The sequence below is a fragment of the Fukomys damarensis genome, unplaced genomic scaffold (assembly GCF_012274545.1).
Source record: "Fukomys damarensis isolate Sample0158 unplaced genomic scaffold, DMR_v1.0_HiC HiC_scaffold_39, whole genome shotgun sequence".
In the NCBI taxonomy this organism is placed as follows: domain Eukaryota; kingdom Metazoa; phylum Chordata; class Mammalia; order Rodentia; family Bathyergidae; genus Fukomys; species Fukomys damarensis.
Window position 1 is genome coordinate 17,909,576 of NW_022900951.1, and position 22,754 is coordinate 17,932,329.

General features: G+C 38.6%; 1 protein-coding gene across 1 annotated transcript in view; it reads left to right on the forward strand.

Moving 5' to 3' along the window:
• Positions 1–22,754, forward strand: part of Phex (phosphate regulating endopeptidase homolog X-linked) — a 200,041-nt gene that overhangs the window by 45,597 nt on the left and 131,690 nt on the right. Inside the window, exons 7-11 of the mRNA XM_010607134.3 lie at positions 1,074–1,190; positions 4,142–4,225; positions 5,649–5,794; positions 18,012–18,105; positions 21,173–21,301. Of these exons, the coding sequence (XP_010605436.1) occupies positions 1,074–1,190; positions 4,142–4,225; positions 5,649–5,794; positions 18,012–18,105; positions 21,173–21,301 (570 nt within the window). The remainder of the gene's footprint in view (positions 1–1,073; positions 1,191–4,141; positions 4,226–5,648; positions 5,795–18,011; positions 18,106–21,172; positions 21,302–22,754) is intronic.

Below are 22,754 nucleotides of genomic sequence, written 5' to 3' on the forward strand. Positions count from 1 at the left end.
TCCCCCCTTTGCTTTTAGGCTGGACTTCTCTAGATCTCTAGTTTCTAAGCACATAATAGCTTTGCCAAGGAACTCATTTTGATATCTCCAATGTTACTGTCAACAATTAAATATTTATTTTCCTCACTGGATCACACACTGTTTGAGAAGCAGATTCGAGCATTATTTTGTTTTCATCTGCATTACTTTCCCCCAACATATGCACAGCGCTCCTAGCAAGCCACATTGCGTATGTGTTGAGGAGGTTGGGCATTTTCCTGAACTGAAATGGGAATGGCAAAACATTATTCTTTGTAATTAAGGCTGTTTGAGAGACTCACTCACCGGGCCAACCACTTTTCTTTTTTTTTTTCAAGGGCTTGACACATATGCTAAGTACTGCATAGATTCTGAAGTCAGAAACATAATAAGAACAACATAGGGCCAAAGAGTACACTAGGGAGGAAATTCTATATTTGTTATTTTCTAGGTTTCTTGTCATCATTTCTTTCCTCTCTCCCTTCTTTTTCCCCTGAGCTGTGGAGGAGAACTTTATGAAAACTGAACATAACAAAAAAGACACAAGGCTGCAATCACTAAAGTCATCTTTTATGTCTTAGTGTGATGATGGGTAAATTGAGCTGGAAGAGAATAAATCACAGTTTCTGCCAGTGTTAGCGATTAGTCATCCTACTTTTAGAGACAGACCTTTCCTATTATTTTATTAAAGGCTCACTCACCTGGAAAGAGGATTTCTGACCTTTAACATTCTATCTGAGGCTCATTTGGAGATGTTTCATGTATCCATAATGTCTCCCTTTACTGGAAGACTAGTTCTCTTGATACTGGATGTAGACTTGATACTAGGCTTTTTTGTCACATGCAAACACTGTCCACATTCTCCTCACTCTTTTTTTTTCCTCCCAACATGGTAGGTGAGTGGCTGGTATTTCATAATGGCTGTGCCATGCATTGAGTATAGCGTGAAAGTGAGGGACATTTATTTCCACCTGCTGTTTCTGCTCTTCTGTGTCTCTGTAACATAATTCCTACTAGCCTGTTGTCATGGTCACTAGGTTATTTATCTCTTACAGTATCGAGAAGCCCTTTACAAGTTCATGGTGGACACTGCTGTGCTTTTAGGAGCTAACAGTTCCCGAGCAGAGCATGATATGAAGTCAGTGCTTAGGCTGGAAATTAAGATAGCTGAGGTAAGTCTCAATTGAAAATCACTCTTTTTCCTTTCCCTTTTCTTTTCTTTGTTTTAAAAGCAGCATATCCTGAATGAAATCATAAATTGCAACCAAATAACAGCCTTCTGTGTCATTTCTCTTTGGGTCTATGGTAGGACTAAATGGCACCCTCCCAGAAAATGACAACAACAAGAAGAACCATGACAGGAAAATGAGCTATTCATCCTATCTATGTAGTTTAAGCACGTTCCATATCTAGGTGCTACTCGGCTGTGTTCCAAGAATAGCAACAGAGATCTATTTTCCTACAGAAATTGTTATATAGTTCAAATAGGAGATAGTTGTTTAATAAATCTTTATTGACCTAACTGAATGGAAGGTTCTTATTTTGTATGTGGTGCTAGGGATTGAACCCAGGGCTTTACCTATGTTAAGCACATGCTCCCATCCCTGGCAGGTTATTTTTACTTCAGGCTGCTTTTTATACTCTTCCATTCAGAGTAAGTCTGTTATAAGATCTGAGCTTACGGAAGTCTCTGTCCCAATACTAGACATAATATTTAATGTAGAAAGTATATGTGAAATGCTGCAAAGTATTTTTAAGCTGACTTTCAGGTGCTACATTGTGTCTACCCTTCTTTTGTATTCCTTTTGCCGCAATTTAATGAATGTCATTGTGTCATGTACCGTGTTCTCAATGTCACTTTAAATTCAGGCTCATGGCAGGGGCAGAAAGATAATTAAACTTGTGCTGGAATAATGAAAAGTCCTAAAGATTAGCCTTGTTTATAGAATAACTTTTCCTAGAAGAACCAAAGTATAAAAGTCCTTTGCATATCCAGAGAGACCAAAATATAGTGATATTTTCTTGTGGGGAAACTTTGTAGTGAACAATTAACAAGAAATATTTGTACCAAGACATGCTTTCATATAGGTCGGTGCTATTTTATAATAGAAGTTGGTAAAACTCCTGAAGCGAATAGGAGTTCAAGTTTGGTGAGGGGGTGGTGGTGGTGTGTTGAGGTATGGAGTAAGGATGAAGGATGAGAGTCAGGGGGAATTAGTCTCTCCTAGGATGATGCTGATGTTCACATCTCTTTCCAAACTCCAACTTGGGATACAAAACAGTTCATTCCTGTATGTCACCTTTGAAGACTCTGACAATTGCTGAAGATGTTTTGAAGTCCACATTGTATCTCTAAGCCGTGTCCACAAGCTGTCTTCCCAGGCAAATAAGAGGTCCAGAAATCTAATTTGTACTAAAGGTTTCATACAGCAGGGAAGGGCTTACCTTGAGCCAGGGAGTTGGACCAAAAAAGGAACTAAAAACAGCTGGGCTAAGGCAAGACTGGGAACTGTCAAGAGGCTAAATGAAGTGACAAATCCATTATGTGCAGGGGAGTAGCTGGCAGAGAGTTGAAAACAGTTCTGAGGCCAAAGGGCTCCAACTTGAGGCTGTGAGCTTGTCAAAAGAGAAGGCATGTGGAAATTCTCTGAGACAATGATTCACATACAGACAGGAAGCTATAAGGTACACATAGCCTCTCCTATGGAAGGTGAGCAGGGAGAAGCTAAAAGCATTGAAGCATTTAGAAAAGAGGAGGCAAATGCCTGCCACACAGCCCTCTGTTATTTTGCCTTGAACAGTCCATGTGGGGTGGGGTAGGGTGGGGATTTAACTCAGTGTTTCCACCACCTGCCTCACAAACGAAAGGTCCCAAGTTCAATCCCTGGTACCCCCCAAAAAACAAAACAAACAAACAAACAAAAAAACAATCCATGCGGTATAGATTTTTGGCCTGGTAGGAATGCTCTTCTTTTTCTCTTATACTTTGGGCTACTAGGTACATTCAAAATTAGTGGGAATGTAGTCTTAGAGAATCTTTTGAGGCTGAAGAGGCAGGATAGCCCATTCAAGCCCAAATAAGGCCTGGTAAAAGCAGTCATGGAAGAGTGCATTTCACCAATCCCATCTACTTAGATTGTGCATAAGGAGAGGTCTTGTTGCTGGTGTAGGCTTTGTGTTTAATTGGCAAGGCTTGCTACAGGACATAATCTCAGGCAAAATCTTGAATCATAGTTCAAACCATGGAGGTGGTGACTGTGGTTAGGAGGTGGAAAGGTATAAGGTCATGTGTGAGGTGGAAGGTAGCAAGTTTAGTGTAAGAAAAATCAAATGTAGACACGATCATGCTATTATTGGGGGTGATATGGAAGCTACTGTCTATCAGTAGAAGTGATTAAGATGACCGTTGAGGAATATAATCACTATTTCTATTCTTAGGCTAAACATGGTGGTAGCTAGAAGCTTAGATTTGGTGTTGGTCAAATGGTGTAGAGTATGAATATTTGGAATGGAAAGAGTGTGAAGAATCAGGGCCAGGAGGTGCAGGTTTTGGTGTATGTGTCCAGGTTATAGGTGAATCCATACCCCCAGCAATATGGCTAAGAGAATCTAAGGCCAAATAAATAAGAGGGAGCCATGAAGGACTGAGCTGTTGACAGAATGATTACGGGTAGCAGTGGTATCTAGATAGCCCATGTTCCTCAGTGAATATTGGCCCTTAGAGATGAAGGGATGGTCTGTGGTTCAGAAAATGTTGAGGTCATTGACTGGAGACCTGAGGTGAAAATGGAACCTTTGCTTCAATTATTCGATTTCACTTTGGCTGGCAATACTAAGGCGGGAATGGACTTTGCACATTCACATTATAGAGAAAGAGGGCATTCTGGGAAGTTCTTGTACGGGGAATAATATTTTACACCTCAGAGAACATGTAAGTTTTGTTTTAAATTTTCTTAATCCTACCTAAAATGTTGTCTTTTTTTAATCTCTCTCTTCAGCTTGGCACCACACCAAAGCCTTGAAAAACTTTTTAATAGTGTGCAGATGTTTGGCATATGTAGAGAGTAGTCATGCAGTAAGAAATGGCTCATTTGAAAAAATAACTAAAGTCTTTTCCCAACAGATAATGATTCCACATGAAAACCGAACCAGTGAGGCTATGTACAACAAAATGAACATAACTGAACTGAGTGCTATGATTCCCCAGGTTGGTGAAAACTATCCAGGAAATTTTCTCTTAACTGGTCATTTTACAAGTGATTATATTTCATCTACGTACAAATTTTTGCCTTGTAAAAAAACCTATTGCCAGTGTTTTTGGTTATCATCAACTTTGTCAGCTATCACATAAAATATCCCTTGTGTGGATATCAGGATGCCTTCTGTATAGGGAACAGAAAATCTTTCTGACAGTGGCTTAAAACTGAAAAGCCTGTTTTCTTATATGATAAAAATCTAGACATAGGTAGTAGTTGGTTCTGCTGTTAAACAATATTGTCAAAAACACAAATTCTTTTTATCTTTGCATTTTACTCTGCTTAGTGTGTTTGATTTTTTTTTTTTGAGACAAGGTCTCCTTCTGTAATTCAGGCTGGCCTTGAACTCGCTGTGTAGCCCTGCAGTCCTGGAACTCACAGTGATTCTCCTGCATCAGCCTTCCAAGTACAGGGATTACAGGCGTGTGCTGCCATACCTGGCAGGATATTTGATTTTCAATTTCATGTTTGATGGTTCAAGGTTTGAAAGTGGCTATCATACCTCTATATTTTATAGTATCTGTCATTAAGGCAAGAGGAAGGACCAGTGTTGGGGGACCAGTGTTGGCCACATCTGACTCTTTTATTAAGGAAAACAAAATAGCTTTTCCAGAATATCCCCAGATATCTTCTTTATTTAGGAGAATTGGATGGAATTCTTATTTAGTGGAATTGAGTCATGTGGTCACTCCTAACTCTGGGGTGGATAGTGGGATGGATTCTGGACAAATAAATAATTGGCTTTCCATTTTAGTAGCAGAGAAAGACAAGGGAGAAAGGTTGGTAAATGTCTTTTGGCAGAGCCAGTCTAATATACCAAGTAGTGTTTTAGAGAAGAATGGACTCTACAATCTGTTCCTTTGTTTCTTCCTGTGATTAAAACAGGCTGTTTCAGGTTGAAGATAGTAAGGTGCTGATGAGTCTGTATCTACCTGTGTGTATGGGAGCAAGGAGACTACAGTGCAAAGGAAAGGAGAGAGGGGCAGTGTAGATTGGAGGGAGGGAAGTGCAGGAGATGCGGGAAGAGTGTAGGAGGAAGGGAGCATAGACCAGAGGAGTAGGTCAGGGGCTGAGAGCAGAATGAAGGAAGAAGAGGGAGCTTGGGAAGATGGAGAAAGCTGGAGGAGCCCAAGGAGCACCGGTGCACATCACTGCGTGAGAGTGTATGTGGTCCCTGTGCACACGTTATGTGTACACAGACTCCATTTGTCCATGGGTATAAATGGCGATAATCAAGAGTTTATCTTCTGGATAAGTAAAGGATGAGCAGTTGCATCTTTAATTGCTCAGCCTACTCTATTTGCCTTTCTTCTTACTTGCTGCCTAACAAAGTATCTCTCTCTCTTTTTTTTATGTCTCTCTTTCTCTCCTCAGTTTGACTGGCTGGGCTACATCAAGAAGGTCATTGATACCAGACTGTACCCCCACCTGAAAGACATTGGCCCCTCTGAAAATGTGGTGGTTCGTGTCCCGCAGTACTTTAAAGATTTGTTTAGGATATTGGGCTCTGAGAGGAAGAAGTAAGAACTTTCATGTGCATTTTTCTGTGGTGTTTGTTTTCTCTGTACATCAGAAAGGCCTTCTTTCTTTCATCCTTTGAAAGTTGCTTTAAAAGAAAGTTACAGCAAAAGAGTCATTAGGAACAATTATGGTGCCCTTTGTAATAAATTGGCCTAAACCATTATCTGGTGTAATTTACCTGCTGTGATGACAAGAAATGCAAAACGTTTTTGCCCCTTATTTCTGGTCTTTCTCCATACTGCTTTCTCTGAGAGTCTAAATTGTTTATTAGTTTTGGGAATGAGTTATATAATTATGTTATTTCGTGAAATTTCTGTATGAGCATATTAATTTTTTCAATTCATTCTTGGTCTTTTGCTGCCTTTCTTCTTCTCAGTTTTTTTTTAGTCAGTCACTTTCTGGCAGTAAACCAAAGTACCAATATTGAAGACACATAAGACCATTTTGAGAGCTTTAAAAGGATCACTGATGAAAAAAACTTAGGAACTGTCAGGTGTTTCTTAATTTAAAGAATATTTTAGATTTGCTAGTTTAGTACTACAAAGAAAAGTCCTAAAAATGCCCACAAAAACTTGCCTGCTCATTAAGCCATTCAGCTTTGACTATAGAAAATGAATCACAGAAAGGTCAACACGTTTACAAAAACCATTCACTATTGCTGGGCCATGATTAAAAATCATATTTTTTTTGACTCAGACAAAGCTATGTTGCCAGGAGTTATGTTTTAAAAAGGCACCTGCAAAAGTCCTGGAATAAAATGCAGCATGGGTCCCCACCCTTGGAAGCATTTAGACCCTCTGCAGAGTTGCTCTTCTTTTTAAGACAATATAATAAAATTTATTTAAAAAGTAATCCATGTTCATTGAGGGAAACATACAGTCAAGAGAAAGAAGAAACAATAAATTTACTTTCAAGTCTCCCATTCAGAGGATAGGCAGTGATTCTTTGAAACTTTTCTAAATTAAAATTGAATTTACAGTTAAGTGCACATGTAGGGCAGAACCTTGGCAATTCCAAGAGTGTTCCATTGGGTAGGAATCCCAGGAGCATTACCTTGACTCCTTGATGAAAATACGCACTCCAAGTCTGTCCTCCACAGAGTCTGGGGGAGACCCTAGAATCTGGATTTTAAACAAGCCCTTTGGTAGTATTGTGATTAGCTTCTTTGGGTGATGGGGAAATCACTGCATTACACAATGTCTTTGAAAGCAACTGCTAGCTTTGCAGTACAAGATGAGTATCCATTATCTGGAAAGTTTAGGACCAGAAATATTTTGGGTTTCAGATTTTGGAATATTGGCATATATGTAAGTGGAATATCTTGGAGATGGGATCCAAGTCTAAATAAAAATTCATTTATTTCATGTATGCCTTATATTCATAGCCTGATGATCACTTTATTCTGTATTATTTATATCAATTTTATGCTACATTTTGTCTGTGACCCTTCATATGAGGTCAGATGGGGAATTTTCTACTCTTGGTGTCAGGTTGACATTCAAAACATTTTGGATGTTGGAGCATTTCAGGTTTGAATTTTCAGATTAGGGTTGATCAACCTTTACTATGAAGTATAACATAATTAATTTTCTGCTTATATGTCATTGAGTTTCTGAACATATTTTAAATTTTGCTGATAATTTCCATTAGAACATGGGATTTGGCATGCTAATATGTTCATTGTTCAGCACCTGGTGAGTCAATTTCTTCTACTTGCCTCTATTACCTTTTTTTCATTAAGTTTATTGGTACGTTTTAGGTATACAATATGATCACATTCATCATTGGGAATTTGTACCTGTACATAATGTATCTTGATTCTTTTTTCCCCCTCATTCTTCTTCCCTCCCTTCCATCCCTCCCTATTTACAAAGACTTTGCTTCCATTTTTTCATTCTTTTCTCATATTTTTTTCTTACCCTTCTTTCCTTTTCCCTATCTCCCCTCCCTATTTCCCCTTCCCCGTTGGACCTTTTTTTCTTATTTCACATTATCTATTATACATTTTGGTCCTCATTGACACTTTCAGTTTCTCACACCAGAGAAACTATTCAGTATTCACACATTATCTTCACTTGTAAAATTGGAGGTACTTTTGGAAATTGTATTAATTTTATTGAAAAAAAAAAGCCTAACTTAACAACCAGGGAATAGATTGAGTTTTGGTGATGGTTATACTTCAGAATTGCAGAACTAACTTTCTTTCTTTTCCTTTCTTCCTTCCTTCCTTTCTTCCTTCTCTCCTTCCTTTCTTCTTCTCTTCCTCCCTTCCTTCTTTATTTCCTTTCTTATTATTTCATTTAATTTTTATTGGTACGTATTTGTAGTACATTGTGCTTACATTCCTTGTGTGAAGTTGGTAGACATACATAACACATCTTAATTCCTTTTTTTAAATTCCTTTTCATGGGCTGGGGATTTAGCTTAGTGGTTCTGCAGCCTGCCTCGCAAGTTCAAGGACCTGAGGTCTATCCCTGGTACCAAAAAAACAAACAAACAAAAAATACAAAAACAAAAAAAAAACAAAACCCTTTTCTTATTCCCTTTCCTTCCTCCTCCCTCTCTCTTGATCCCCTTCCCATTTGAGAAACACCTAATGTTATTGTTTGTGTCTAGATGGGGCTTTTTCAGAGGTGGCTGTTTCTAGACTCATGGTGCAATGTTAGGATTAAGTGTGGATGATTACTAAATCAGTACACTGACTGGTTTGGTACCACCTTAATCTCGGAGGCCTGGGTACAATATAAGGGACAGAAAGAAGCTTTTCTTGGCCCTTGCTTGCTTTGCTACCTTCTGCCCACCATGAACTGTTTCTTCTCTGCCGTGCCACCCTGCCTTGGAACCAGCTGACTGTGAAGTGAAACCTCTACAAACTGTGAGCTAAATAAACCTTTCCTCCTTTAACTGGGTGTTGGATATTCCATCTCAGCAATGGGAAAAGTAGCTAAGACATCTATCTCCCTATTTCCTATTATCTATCTTTTATTTTGCTCTTTATGTATAATTTGGGCTTCTCATAAGAGAAATCATGTGATATTTAAACTTGTATGTCTGATTTATTTTACATAACATATGGTCTTAAGGCATATCCATTTTTCTACAAATAGTACAAGTTTATCTTTATGCCAGGTGATACTCCATTGTGTGTAAATACCACATTTTCTTTTTCTATTCATCTGTTGCTAGACATGTAGGCTGCTTCCAAGATTTAGCTGTTATGAATTGTGCTGCTGTAAACATGGGTATGCATGGATCACTGTAATATGTTGCCTTTAACCCTTTTGGAAAGATACCTAGAAGAGAAATAGCTGGGTCAAATACAATTTCTATTTTTAGTGTTTTGAGGAATCTCCATAATGATTTCCATAGTGGTTGTGCTAGTTTATATTGCCACCAACAATGGAGAAGGGTTCCCTTTTTCCCCAAATCCTTGCCAGCTTTTGCTATTTGATGTCTTGATGGCCATTCTTTCTTGGGTATGATACAATCTCAGTGATTTTTAATTTGCAGTTCTTTAATGTCCAGCAATGTTGAGCATTTCTCCATGTGTTTAGTGGCCATTTATACTTCTTTTTTTGTGATGTGTCTATTTCACTTGCCCATTTTTTTCCTTGGGTCCTTTATTTTTGGGGAAGGTCTAACTTTTTGGAGTTCTTTATATATTCTAAGTATTATCCTCTGTCTGAGGAATAACTGGAAATTTTTTCCCACTCTGTTGGTTGCCTTTCACTCTGTTAGTTGTTTTTTTTTTGCTATGCAGAAGATTTTTAATTTGATATGATCCAATTTATTGATTCTCTCTCTCTCTTTTTTTGTTTTTTGTACTGGGGATCGAACTCAGGACCTTCTGCTTGCAAAGCAGGTGTGGTGCTGCTGAATTAATCCCTAGTTCAATTTGTTGATTCTTGATACTGTTTCATGTGCAGCTGGGGTACTGTTCAGGAACTAGGGAATGAAAAAAGTTAAATTAAAAAATTAATGGGATATGAGAAGAGAGAAAGATGAGATGAGGGTCATATTGAAGAGTAAAAGGAAATTAATAGAGAACAGTCACAAAAAAGAATGAATAAGAAAAAGAAAAGAAAAACAGCTAAACACAGGAAATGAAAGATAAGGAAGAGAAAAGGTTGAAAGTGTAAACAGAAAAGGAGGAAAAAGAAAGTAAAAGAAAAAAATCAAAAGAGGATGAAAACAATTCTAAATTTCACAATTCCAATGAAAGAAAAAGAAAAACAATAATCTATACTGAAAAAAAAAAGATTGAGTCAAAGAAAAAAATTCTTCTGTGTTTTTGAGAGAGTGATTTCTTTCCAAGATCAGCAGTCTTGGGATCCAGCCAGTCACAACTTTTTCCACCTAGCTTTAGGGTCTATGGGTTTCTGAGGTGCCCTGCCTACACCAGAGAGAAAGTACAGATTTGGCCAGCAACTTAAGTAACTCCAATGTTAGCCTCCCAAAGTGACTGGATAAAAGACAACAACAGAAAGCTACTGCTGTCTTTCCAGGCTTACCTTCTCTCCCCAGGTGTTGTCCTCACACAGGGTCAGTTTAGTTGGTTCATCTGAATCTCTATTGCCCCTGCCAAGGGGAAACAAAATGTATAGCCGGTTTGGAATTGGTGGATGGTCCTGCCCTTGTATGTGGGTGGGGACATCACATATCCAGTACAGGCCTGTTTCAGGACTTCAAAATAACAGGGAGCAAGAAAAACTGTGACTGGAGGGACATTTAGTTTCTGTCAGGAGGATAACTTTGAAAGATATAAATATAGTGAATAATAGTGGAAGAAATGCAGATAGAAAAGAACTGCAGACATTGTGTACATATAAAGCTTCATTTAAAATTGGGGCAAAATTCAATTTTTTATTTCCTATAAAACTCAAATATTTTACACAGTTTATCCCTGAATAACCAATTAATCAAAAAACAACAGCTTGAATTCTGTGTATCCTTGTGAGATTTAAAGATATGTGTCTTGTGAAGATCAATAACAATATACTTGTATATCATAGTGAGATTTTATATTGCTGATCACATTTACTTTTTTTTGGTGCTGGAGCTTGAACCCACACTAGGCAAGAACCCACACTAGGCAAGTACTCTACCACTAAGCTGCTAGCCCAGCCCCTGCTGGTCATGTTTGATCCTCTCTTATATAGCCTTACAAGGCTAGTTGAGGGAAGATCCTCTTAGGTCCCCAAAGTTACTATATAAGATATGATAAGCTACTGTTTTGGCAACAAGTAACTCTAAACTCTCATCGGCTTATGCAATAAAAGTTGTACCCTCTGCTCATGGAACAGTCCAATATGGGTGTCCCTGTAGGTCACGTTTCTCGCAAGTAGTGCTTCAGGACCCCAACATCCTTCTATCTTTTGACCCTCTACTCTTCTGAGGTTTTGTCACTTTCTCTATTCAGCTGACAGGTAGCAAAAGAGTGAAGGTGGAGACTTCATAGGTATTAGTAGGAAGACCTAAAAGTGGGATATATCACTTCTACCCATATTCTGTAAGCCATTACTCAGTCATGTGACTCATGTAACTATACAGGAAGCTGGAAAATAGTCTTTGTGCCTGGAGGAAAAGGACTTGGAATTTTCTAAAAACATACCTCTCTCAAAGAACTTATCTCATCCTCTTGAAATGATCACTTTTATTTCAGTACCTCTTGCTTCTCCCACGCCATGACACAGTGGCCATCTGATGTCAAGCACTCTTGTAATTCCTTTTGGAGCTTTGAGGCTTAGGATGGTGCTCCTCACACAGTGAACACTTCTTTAATATCTCTAGAGGTTAATCCGAAGTCACATGCTTCATCACCACCATCAGAGAGATGACATATGAGCAGAATCCCCAAATATAAGGTGCAGTTTTCCAGGAGAGTGGATAACGTGATGTTGAGCTTCTAGGGTATTGGGGCTAGCATGAACCCACATGTCAACCTCAAGGCAGATGGCTAGGCAGCTAGCTGAGGGGTTGCTTCAGTTTTGGGATATGCAGAGAACAAACTTCACTTTATTGTTCCCAGCGTCCTCCCACCTCTGCTTGAGAGGCACCACTGAATAAATAGCCATCTGTACCTTCTCATGACAGGTGTCTCTGCTGTGTCTGTTTTGAGATTCTGACTATGAAAATCAAGTAGAAGTCATGAGATGCTAAGCACTATTATTATTTAAAGTTACTGGTGGTGCATTCCACAAACTAGAGCAATGAGTTCTCCCGGAGTGTGATGCCGCATACTGCATTGGCCCTTGTAGTTCAAATAAGTGGCTGGTCAGGGCATGACCTCTGGAGACATGATCTGGAAGCCACCATGAACAGGAGTTGGTAGTTGAGGTGAAAAGGGGGTGAGGAGACAGGGATATACTGGATCCCTGAAGTTATTTGTATCTTTTCCTAACTCTGTGGCCAATGATCTCTCATCAATAGTTTGAAAAGAACAATGATGGACGTTTTATATCATGAAAATTAGCAAATGCTGCAAATCATTTTCTTTTGGCAAGGCAGTTGGTAAACATTTACTAATATGTCTCTTGCTGGGAAGGGCACCATAGTCTCCCCTCTTTCTGGCCCCTGCATCTCATCTCTCCATTTCTGATTTGAGATTCCCTCAGATTCTTCCCATCTAATACTATTCTGGGTAGGGGTGGAATATCAAGACCTTTGCAAATTTTGCCAAGCATAGGGAGTTTGCTTGTATTCAGTGTTATTTTCATATAAAGCAAGCACAGTATATTTTTTCATTAAGTTTATTGGTACCATTTAGGTATGCAGTATAGTTGCATTAATCTCTGGGATCTTGTACCTTTACATGATGTATCTTGGTTCTTATTTTTCCCCATACCCTGTCCTCCCTTCACCCCCTCTACCCTTTGCTATTTACAAAGACTTTGTTTCCATTTTTCCTTTTCTCATTTTTTTCTTTCCCCTTCTTTCCTTTCCCCTACCCTTCCCACTTCCCCTACTCCTTTAGCCCTTTTCTTCTTATTTCCCATTATCAGTTATACAATTTGACCCTTATTTACACTTTTAGTTTTTTACACCAGAGAAACTATTAGGTATTTACACATGTGTCCTATTTATTTCACTTAAGAGTATCGCCTCAATGTGCATCCATTTAGCATTAAATGTCTCTAGTTTCTCATTCTTTATGACTGAGTAGTACTCCATTTTACAGAAAAACCACATCTTCTTTATCCAGTCCCCAGTTGATGGGCAGTTGGGCTGTTTCCAAGTTTTAGCTGTCACGAACTGAAGCACAGTGTATGTTAAAGCAAGCTAACTCTGGTTGGAAAGGTGACTCCAATATCCTATCTGGAAAATATGCCATTTTTTGGACCTCTCATGAGGCTCAGCTCTCCTGAGGGTTATCTAGAGCCTTGCACTGTAGAGTCTGTTCCACAGAGGGGCAGTATGGGCATGACCTGAGAGCTTGTCAGAAATGCAGAATCTCAGGCTTTGATCCTGACCTATTAAATCAGAATCTGCAATCTAATAATATCCCCAAATGATTTATATACAAGTTTAAGAAATACCCACCTAGGATTTAGGAAGTCGTGGTTGAGCTGCATTGCAGAAAGATGAGAAGATGGATTTTTCCTATACCAGTGCCTGACATGTATTAGAATCCCCTGAGGGGCTTGCTAAAGCAGACTGCCTGTCATCCTCCCCACAGTTTCTGATTTGCTAGGGTTAGGGTGGAGGCCAGAAATTTTCTACCAAGTATTCAGGAGATCCTGAAGATGCTGGCCCAAGGTCACACTTTGAGAACTACTGCCTGAAGCATATGCTTGGGTGTCCTGTAGGATTTAGGAAGATCTCTGCTTTTGCAGCCTTTGAGAAGAATTCTCTGTCTCTTTTCAGGTAGTGTGATGGGGAGGAAAAAATGCAAGGTTCGATCTGAAGACCAAACTGTTAGTCTTGGATGAGGCATGTCCTTGACCTCTGACTTTTGTTTTCTTCGTCTGAAAATAGGAATAATAATAGTGACTACTCCAAAGTCCTGTCATGAGGATCAGAAAAAGTATTTTATCATCTCTTAAATGTAATACAAATGTAAGCTGTTGCTAACTGAGAACATGAGGCAGCAAAAACTCCTGAAAAAGAAAACAAATCTGAGTCAGAGGCTTTGGGGGAGAATTTCATGTTGCTTTCTTAGTGGTGGTTTCTCTTCGGGGATGCTTTATTTTCTTCTACTTTATTTATTGCCATTTGGGGAAATTACCATACTGCTGAAATGTTTTTTTTGACAGAAAGACATTATGTATTATTTTCAGGGACTGTGGCTGGGTTTGATTTCTGTTTTGTTTTTTTGATGTATCTGGGCATTAGGTGGCAGTGCTTCAGTCATTATGGTTGTATCTGTTCCTGGCATGGTAATATTAGCACTCTTGAGCTGTGCTCCGTAGTATTCTGTCGGCATATTTATAACACACTGGAGCAAGTTATCAACTCCACTGTCTTGCTGTTTGAGCTTCCTAGCATTCCATCTTCCTGCTCTCAGAGGTCTTGTTGTGAGGCCATCATTCTGGTAATGGCTTGGCCAGGAAGTCCTGACTATTCTTTTTTGTGTTTATGGGTTTCTGCAAAGCACTTTTATTTGCAGATTTTTGGGGTCTTAGTGCCTGGCCAGGGAATTTTAGGCTTTCATTCTTTGCTTTATGGTGTAGGGAACAGTACACAGGCTTATAGTTGGACATATCTGTCTCTGCTCTGGCCTCTGTGACTTGTTACAGTGGTTCTTCAACTTGACTGCACATTGGACTCGGTGGGAAGACTTAAAAACAACATGTATGCTGGCTCCTACTCTAGAGACTATAATTTAATTGGCCTGGTGTAGCCTAACCTTTAAAAACTCCTCAGATCATTCTACTAATTTGAGATCTACTGTGTAATGAGGAATTTACTTAATGGTTCTAAGCTTCAAATTTCTTAATATGTAAAATGGGTATAATAATATATCTCTTATAGCTGAAATATGAGGGTTATAGATAGCATGACAAGGCTATGTGGAGTGATTCTGCAAGCTGGAAAGGCCCCTCCTTCTAAAGACAAGTTCTACTTCTGCCACACTGCCTCTTCCACCACCAAGAACTTCCCCACTTGCTCTGGCTCATCACCACCCCGTGGAGAGACTATCTTTTGAATTCATGGAAGGACATCTATTGGCCACTGACCTTCTAATCTATACCTGTGGGGCCAGGACAGCTCATACATGCAGCAAGCAATGTTTTAAGGACGAAGCAAACACAGATCTTGCACAGGGCCAGGACCCTATCTCACTGACATATCAGATTCTAGACCAGTGATGGGGAACCTTTCAGAGCTTTCAGGATACAAACAGTCCACTGTGGCATGTGTGCCATAGGTTTACTACCACTGCTCTAGACCATGAGTGCTGCCAGCATCTCCCCAGCATGGCTGGCTTTTCTGCCTACATTTTTCAGCAATGACTTTGCTCATTGCCCCTCTAATACATGGGCTATTCCCCCATTACTAGTCTACTCACACCCTGCTACCTACACCACAGCCTTCCAGCCTTTAACAATGACTCAAGCCCTGTCCCTTTCATGAAGCCTACCTTTGTTTCTCAGTGTGAGGTCTACTGTTCTTCTAGGCTAGTGCCTGGCATGCACTTTTGGGTGCTTGGGCTTCCTGAATAATTATTTATGCACCTGCCTCATCTCCTCTGCTCAACTATAAGCTCCAGGAGATCAGGGGTATATCTTCATCATCTCTCCATTTCCCCAGCACCTAGAACTGTTAGTCCATATATGGGTGCTCAGAATGTATGTGTTAACTGAATTAATGAAAGAAGGATTATATTTTAGTTCCTTTTTCATTGCTGAGACAAAATACCTGATGCCTACAACTTAAAGGAGGAAGGGTTTATTTTGTCTTATGATTTCAGAAGTTTCAGTCCATGGTTGGCAGGCTCAAATACAGAAATGGCACAGTGAAAGGGCCTGCCACAGAGGAAAGCTGCTCATGTCCTAACGGCCAGGAAGCAGAGAAGGGAGAAGTAGCGTAGGGAGATCAGCCCTTCAGGTCACACCTCTGGTGACCTGCCTCTTGTGGTCAGGCCCTACTTTTTAACATTACAATCACCTCCCAAAAGCCTTGCCTCTGAGTACCCGAGAGTTTTGTGGGGATCATTCTTGATCTAAGCCATAACTAATGCCGTATGTATTTAAAATGTGTCCTGTCACTTAAAAAACCAGTTTTATGCACAAACTGAAATCTTGAACTCTCTGACTGTAAGTGCTGAGTTCCTGCTCATATTTCTTGAGGCATCTGTACAATACTGGACCCACAGCAGGTGATCAGTGAGCACTGCTCATCTTACACTGAAGTAGGGATGTGTACTCCAAAGATCCAAAGGAGTGATATAAAATGGCATGTTTATGACAGTTGCCTGAACAGAGCATGAATGAGGGCTCCACTTAGCTGATTTGGGGGGTGGTCTCTGAGAGGGAGGATGTTTACCCCAGCAAGAGCCCTGGGGTCCAAGAAGAAAAATTTGGTACTCTTAAATCCTTATTTTTCAGTTGAAAAATAATGAGGTTTTAGCAAATTCTATATAGATGGCCAAAGACCCTGCACTTGATCCTGATTGCACACATGGCAGGGGCACTCAGTTTTGTTTCCATTCAGTAGACTGAAGATAATCCTTTGTTGCTCATGTACACATGTAAATTTATGAATTTTGTCATCTAGTTTAATCTTCCCAACATTGACAAGTGGCTTAAAAATTACTGCAGAGCAACAGAAACGAAAGCCATTACTAATAATGTAAGCAAAAGCAAGTAGCAAGAAAATGGCAAAAATGACCCCTCTCTTATGCTAGTACACCATCTTGGTAATCTAGACGACAGGGAGGAAAATGGTAATCTGACAAGGGCATGTCAATTTTTTTAATAGTTAAGATTATATGAAATATGAATTTATATCCATTGTTGTTGTATTAACCTAACCCTATATGGATAACATATCTTGAAGAATGACAACAATGTTTGAAGGATTAGTGACCTTTGAAAATATTTTTAGGCCAGGGATTTAGCTCATTGGTTCTGCTGCCTGCCTCAAAAACACAAGGGCCTGAGTTTGATCCCTGGTACCAAGAAAAAATAAAAAAAGAACAAGTTTGAAAATATTTTTATTTTATCTTTTAAAATGTTTATTTTTATATTTGTTTAAATGTTTCTAATATATTACTTATATTGCTATGTAAATTAAAACAACAATCTATATGTTGACATAAATGCTGTAAAATATTTTTTAATAAGTGTGTAGGTCTCCTGTGTTAGAGCAGTATGCAAATGAGAATGTGGATGATTCTGGGTGAGCTGGTTAGCATCACTGTGCCATACTGCTGTCAAGTTTCAAATGGACCCAAGAGCCATCTTAGGACTTTGTGTTATTATTCACCATGGTGATGGCACAGCTGAGAGAAGATGGGTTGTTAAAAATCCATCATCACTATAAAGTTAGGAATCAAGTCAGGTCACGAATCTGTCTGAGGTCAGGGCACCTTTTGCTTTTAGAAGAAGTCAACACCTAAAATGTAACAGTGATTAAAAAATATGTTTTATGTGCATTACAGAAGCATATGGGATTGTTCATATCTTTGGAATGAACAACAACAAAAAAATTGGGAAATTCCACTTTCTCAAGCATTTTGTTATTTATTTTAACCTCACAATAGCCCACAGGGTAGGGATTGTCCTCACTGTACTACAAGAAAGATAAATCAGAGAGCTTAAGTGACTTCCTTGAGCTTACAGGATATAAAACCTGGGTGCAAATTTAGATGATTGATATTACTCAATATTTTGCTGTTAGTTTCCAAAGGCAAAGAATAGGTTTGATTTGTATCAAATCACCTATAATTCAGAGGTAGTCACATTTTCCTGACATGGAAGGCTGGGCAATAGTAAATTCTCTGCCCTGAGAAGGAAAGCAAAATGTACAGTTTCAGGCCTGGGGCTGGAATCTTTGTTTGGTCTAGCTGTAGTATGTGGTGAGAGGCACGCCAGTTTTGGTTGTACTCATTGACATTGTATCATCTCCGGTCATTTCTCAAGTGAAAATGCAGCTTTTTTATATGAACCAGAGGTGTCTCCCTGGAACATTGCCAATCGTTTTTCTGAAAGTGTTCTGCAGAGTATCAGATATTGACCCAAAATACAATAAATGTGCATTTCTCTCTGTTAACAGGACAGTTGCCAACTATTTGGTGTGGAGAATGGTTTATTCCAGAATTCCAAACCTTAGCAGGCGCTTTCAATATAGGTGGCTGGAATTCTCGCGGGTGAGTTTAAGAAAATTGCAATGTTATATCACTAGATAACTTTACATGCTAAAAGAGTCTTTACATTAACTGATACAATAAAAATCGTCTTCAGGGATGGAACAGGGAATTTGTAGCTCAAACTCTACTTTTTAAAATTACTTTTTATTCAGGTGTAATTTACACACCCTAAAAGTACATTCAAACATTAGCTTTTTTTTCTCTTTTATTGAGTTTATTGGTACATTTTAGGTATACAGTACAGTTACATTCATTATTGGGATCTTCTTGTACCTTTACATGACAGGTGGTCTTGGTAAGCATTACCTTGATTGTGCTAAATAAATATATTTATGATGATAGGGTCATCACATTGTTTCTAAATTCTCCTCCTCTTTTCAACTTACTTTTATTTTTCCCAGTGCTTTAAACTGGGTGACTTTAATTACAATTTTAACATTTGTTAGTGGTAAGTTTATAACTATCTTTTAAAGTATGTTTATTTATATTTCTTTTTAAATGTTTTCACTGACAGTAATTGGTATACTCGTGTATATTTGTTTGGGTACAGTGTTATGTTTTGATCTATGTAGACAGAGTCAAACAAGTTAATACACTTATCATCTTACTAATGTGCCTTTTTGTGTTGAGAGCATTAAAATCTATTAGCAAATTTGAAATATATGTTACTATTACTCTGTATACTATCACTATGTACACATTCAGCATTTTCTCACTTATATGTGGGATGTAAAATAGCTTTCTAATAGAAGACAGACAAATTCTATATGATCTCAAGTATATATGAGGTCTGAAAAAGGTATCTCTTAGAAACATAGTAAAATGGTGATGACTAGAGGATGGGGAAGGGAGGGCTGGGGCAAGAGGAGGTATTGACCAAAGGGTAAAAAGTTTCAGTTAGACTGGAGAAATATGATTTCTTAATCTATTACATCAAACTATCTTTTATTTTCAGTGTTCTAAATTTTTCAAAGTGTAGATGATATATTATTAGATTGTAAGTTTCATTTTTAATTTGGGGTTATAATTTTGTTTTTAATATTGCTTAAATCTTTAATCTTGAGTCTGTCCGAATTCTGCTAGGCCCACAAGACCTACCCCAGTTCCATCTCTTTGGAGACCTCACTTAAGTGCCGGAATTGATTTCTTTCTCCCCACTCACCTGGCTCTTGAGTCTTTGCTCCTTGGCCACCTTGCTGCCTCCTAACTGACACAGACGCTACTCTTATCCATGTTTCTGAGGCTTGCACTGTAGCAGTTCTGCCAGCACTTGAGAAATTACAGATTTTGTGACTTTGAAAAAAGATTTTTCTTTTTTTTGAACCAGGGATCAAACTCAGGACCTTCTTGCACTTGCAAGGTGGGCGTGGTGCCAGTGAGCTAAATCTCTGTCCTTATTTCACTTTTCTATCAAGTTAAAGCTGTGAATAGCAAATCGTAAGTTTTGATTTCTTTTAATAGACATTTTAGTTATTAGAAAAACTAGTTAAGTACAAGAATTAATAGTGAGCCATTGCATTTAAAAAGCAATGCAATTGTTTGGGTACATCTTGATCCTTTAAATTCACTAGAATATGAAGACACTATTGATATTTTGGGTTTCTCATATAAGAGAAACCATGTGATATTTATATTGCAAAATATAAGAGCAAAATAAAAGATTGATAATAGGAAGAAGGGAGCTAGATCTTTTGCAAACAGGAAGGGGACCAAGAGATGAAGAGTGGAGGGGATGAAAAAAAGAATTAAGGTGTGTTATGTACACAGAGCAACTCCCCATGAGGTATGTAATCATTATGTCTGCAAACACAGACTAATAAAAATTGAGAAAGTATAAAGTCACTTTATAGAGGATAGCACAAAATAACTACATATATTTAAGTCATATAAAATTGTTAAGATACAAAACGAGTAGACTTTTTTGATATGAGTATATTTTTATCTATTATGGATCACATAAAAGACAGTATCCAGCTGCCTTTCCACCCCTACTGTGAAAAGAATGAGAGAGATGAGAGAGAGAGAGAGAGAGAGAGAGAGAGAGGGAGAGAGAAAGGGAGGGAGAGAGAAGTATAAGAAGGAGTGTGTGAGAATTTGAGTTTAGATATGAAGGGATGTTTTTTGAGTATGAAGTGCTAAATATAATTTTAAGTTGCCAAAGAAGGTTGTAGGACCTTTTTCTGTAGAGATTTTAAAGATAGATTCATCCCGTACCTTTGGTAGGGCTCATGTTATCAGAAAGCAGAAGAATAGGTAAACTGAAACATTAATCGCCTTTGCCCTCTTCCAACAACCTGGATCTCATATTATATGCAAGGGGTGCTTCTGCTCACCACCCTCAGAGCCTGACTCCCTGCTTGTCTGCATCCCCAGCCTCTGGGGACAATTTAAATGATAGTTTTTCCTCTCTTTTCATCCCCATAAGTAAATTTTTGAGCCTTCTAAATCTTGCTTGGGAGTTGCTTACATATTTGTAAACGTTTTCTTATAATGATATAATTGAGAGAGATGTAAAAAGCATTTATGCCTGTGTTTTACTTGTTTACCAGTGTGTTCTCTGCTGTGACACAGTGTGTAAATATGCTCCCTAGATTGGTCATGGTGGGCCATGTTCTCCTGATCTGCCTTGCTGAGTATGCTACAGAGAGCTAGGAAGCACTGGCTGGCAGAAACTTTGATCACCATTGATCCTAAAACACCCAGTGCAACTTAAGCTCTTAATAGACGTTAAGTACCATCTGGACATTTGAACATGAGCATCCCCTCATATCCCTGCTGAGCACAGAAAAGCTATACCATTGTCTAGATCCTTAGCCTAATGGAAAAATTCAAAAAAGGCAAGATACATTATTTTTCCTCTGTTAAAACATGTTTAGTTTGAGATATAACTAGGGAGGAGCAGAATTATTTTCTTCATCTGATTTCACCTTTGTCCTGCTATCTGACACATACATGTGAAATGGATTGTGCAAGGTTTTGTAGATGCTTTTCTTTAGGCGGATTGAAGTTTTTTTTAATATATGTTTTATCCAAATGAAGCTAAAACCAGATCGATCATCTCCCACAGGTAATTCAGGGGACCACAACTTTGCTGCCTCAATGGGACAAATGTGTCAATTTTATTGAAAGTGCACTTCCTTATGTTGTTGGAAGAATGTTTGTGGATGTACACTTCCAGGAGGATAAGAAGGAGATGGTAAGTGGGACCCCCAGCTGGTTAAACAAAACAAGTAAAAACAATTGCAACAACAAAATGGTGGGAATCTAGCCAGATCTTACAGGGAAGTAATAAGCAGGCCACTGTCAGCATTCCCGGGGGCAGAGAGCTGTAGGTTTTCTCTTCTTGGTTGTTTCTACTTCTCAGAAAAACAGGATGAAAGGTCATCAAATGAGAGTGAGATGAGTGAGAAGATAAAGAAGGTTGGAGAAAGAGGACAAGGTGTAATATATTTGTCCAGAGGAGTGAAGGAGGAATTCATCTGAGAAAATACAGTATGGCTTCTTGGAGGTAGGCCAGGTCTAAGTCTAGGTGAGGTTCAAGGTCAGGAATTTAAGGAGGGATGTGCCCCCATGGCAACATGCTCTTTTCCATCTGTTTCAGTTGCATTGGAAGAGAGGGTGAGTTTTTTTTCTTCCAGTTTCATTGAGGTGCATTTGACAAATAAAAGTTATATATATTCAAGGTATACAGTGTGATAACCTGATATACATTGTCACCACACCATTCTGTTTGCATGTGATGAGAAATTATTCTACTCTTAGGAAATTTCAGGTATATATTATTACTTACTAGTCACCATGCTATTATTAGATCTCTAGGATTCATTTATCTTGCAACTGAAAGTTTGTATGCTTTGACCATCATCTCCCTATTTTTCCACTCTCAGCTCCCGAATTCTATGAGTTCAACATTTTAAAAAAGATGATATATGTGAGGGTAGTATACCGTGTTTGTTTTGTGTGCCTGGATCATATCACTTAACACAGTGTCCTCCAGGTTTATTTACATTGTTGCAAAATGCAGGATTTCCTTCTATTTTACGATTGAACAATGTTCTAATGTGTGTGTGTGTGTGTGTGTGTGTGTGTGTGTACATTTTCATTTATTGATGTAAATTTAGGTTCATTCTACCTCTTGGCTATTAACAGTACTGCTACAAAGAACATAGGTGTAAAGATGACTCTTTAAGATACTAATTTCATGGCTAGGGATTTAGCTCAGTGGTGCCGCCACCTACCTTGCAAGTGTAAGGTCCCAAGTTCAATTCCCAGTACCTAAATAAATAAATAAAATAATATACTGATTTCATTTCCTTTGGATCTATGCCCAGTAGTGAGATGACTAGATTTTGTTTTCCATGATGGCCATACCAATTTATATTCCCATTAAAAGTATATAAGTATATTCTTTCCTCCACACTGTTGGCAATGCTAGTATCTCTTGGCTTTTTAAAATTGTTTGGTACTACTGGGAATTGAACCCAGAGCCTTCACAATGAACTACTTGAGACAGGGTCCTGCTAAGTTGCTAAATTGCTTGGACAGGGCACAAACTTGTCATCTTTCTGTCGAGCCTGCCTGAGTACTGGAATTATAGGCGTGAGCCACCATACCAGGCTGTCTCTCTCTCTCTCCTTTTTTTTTTTTTT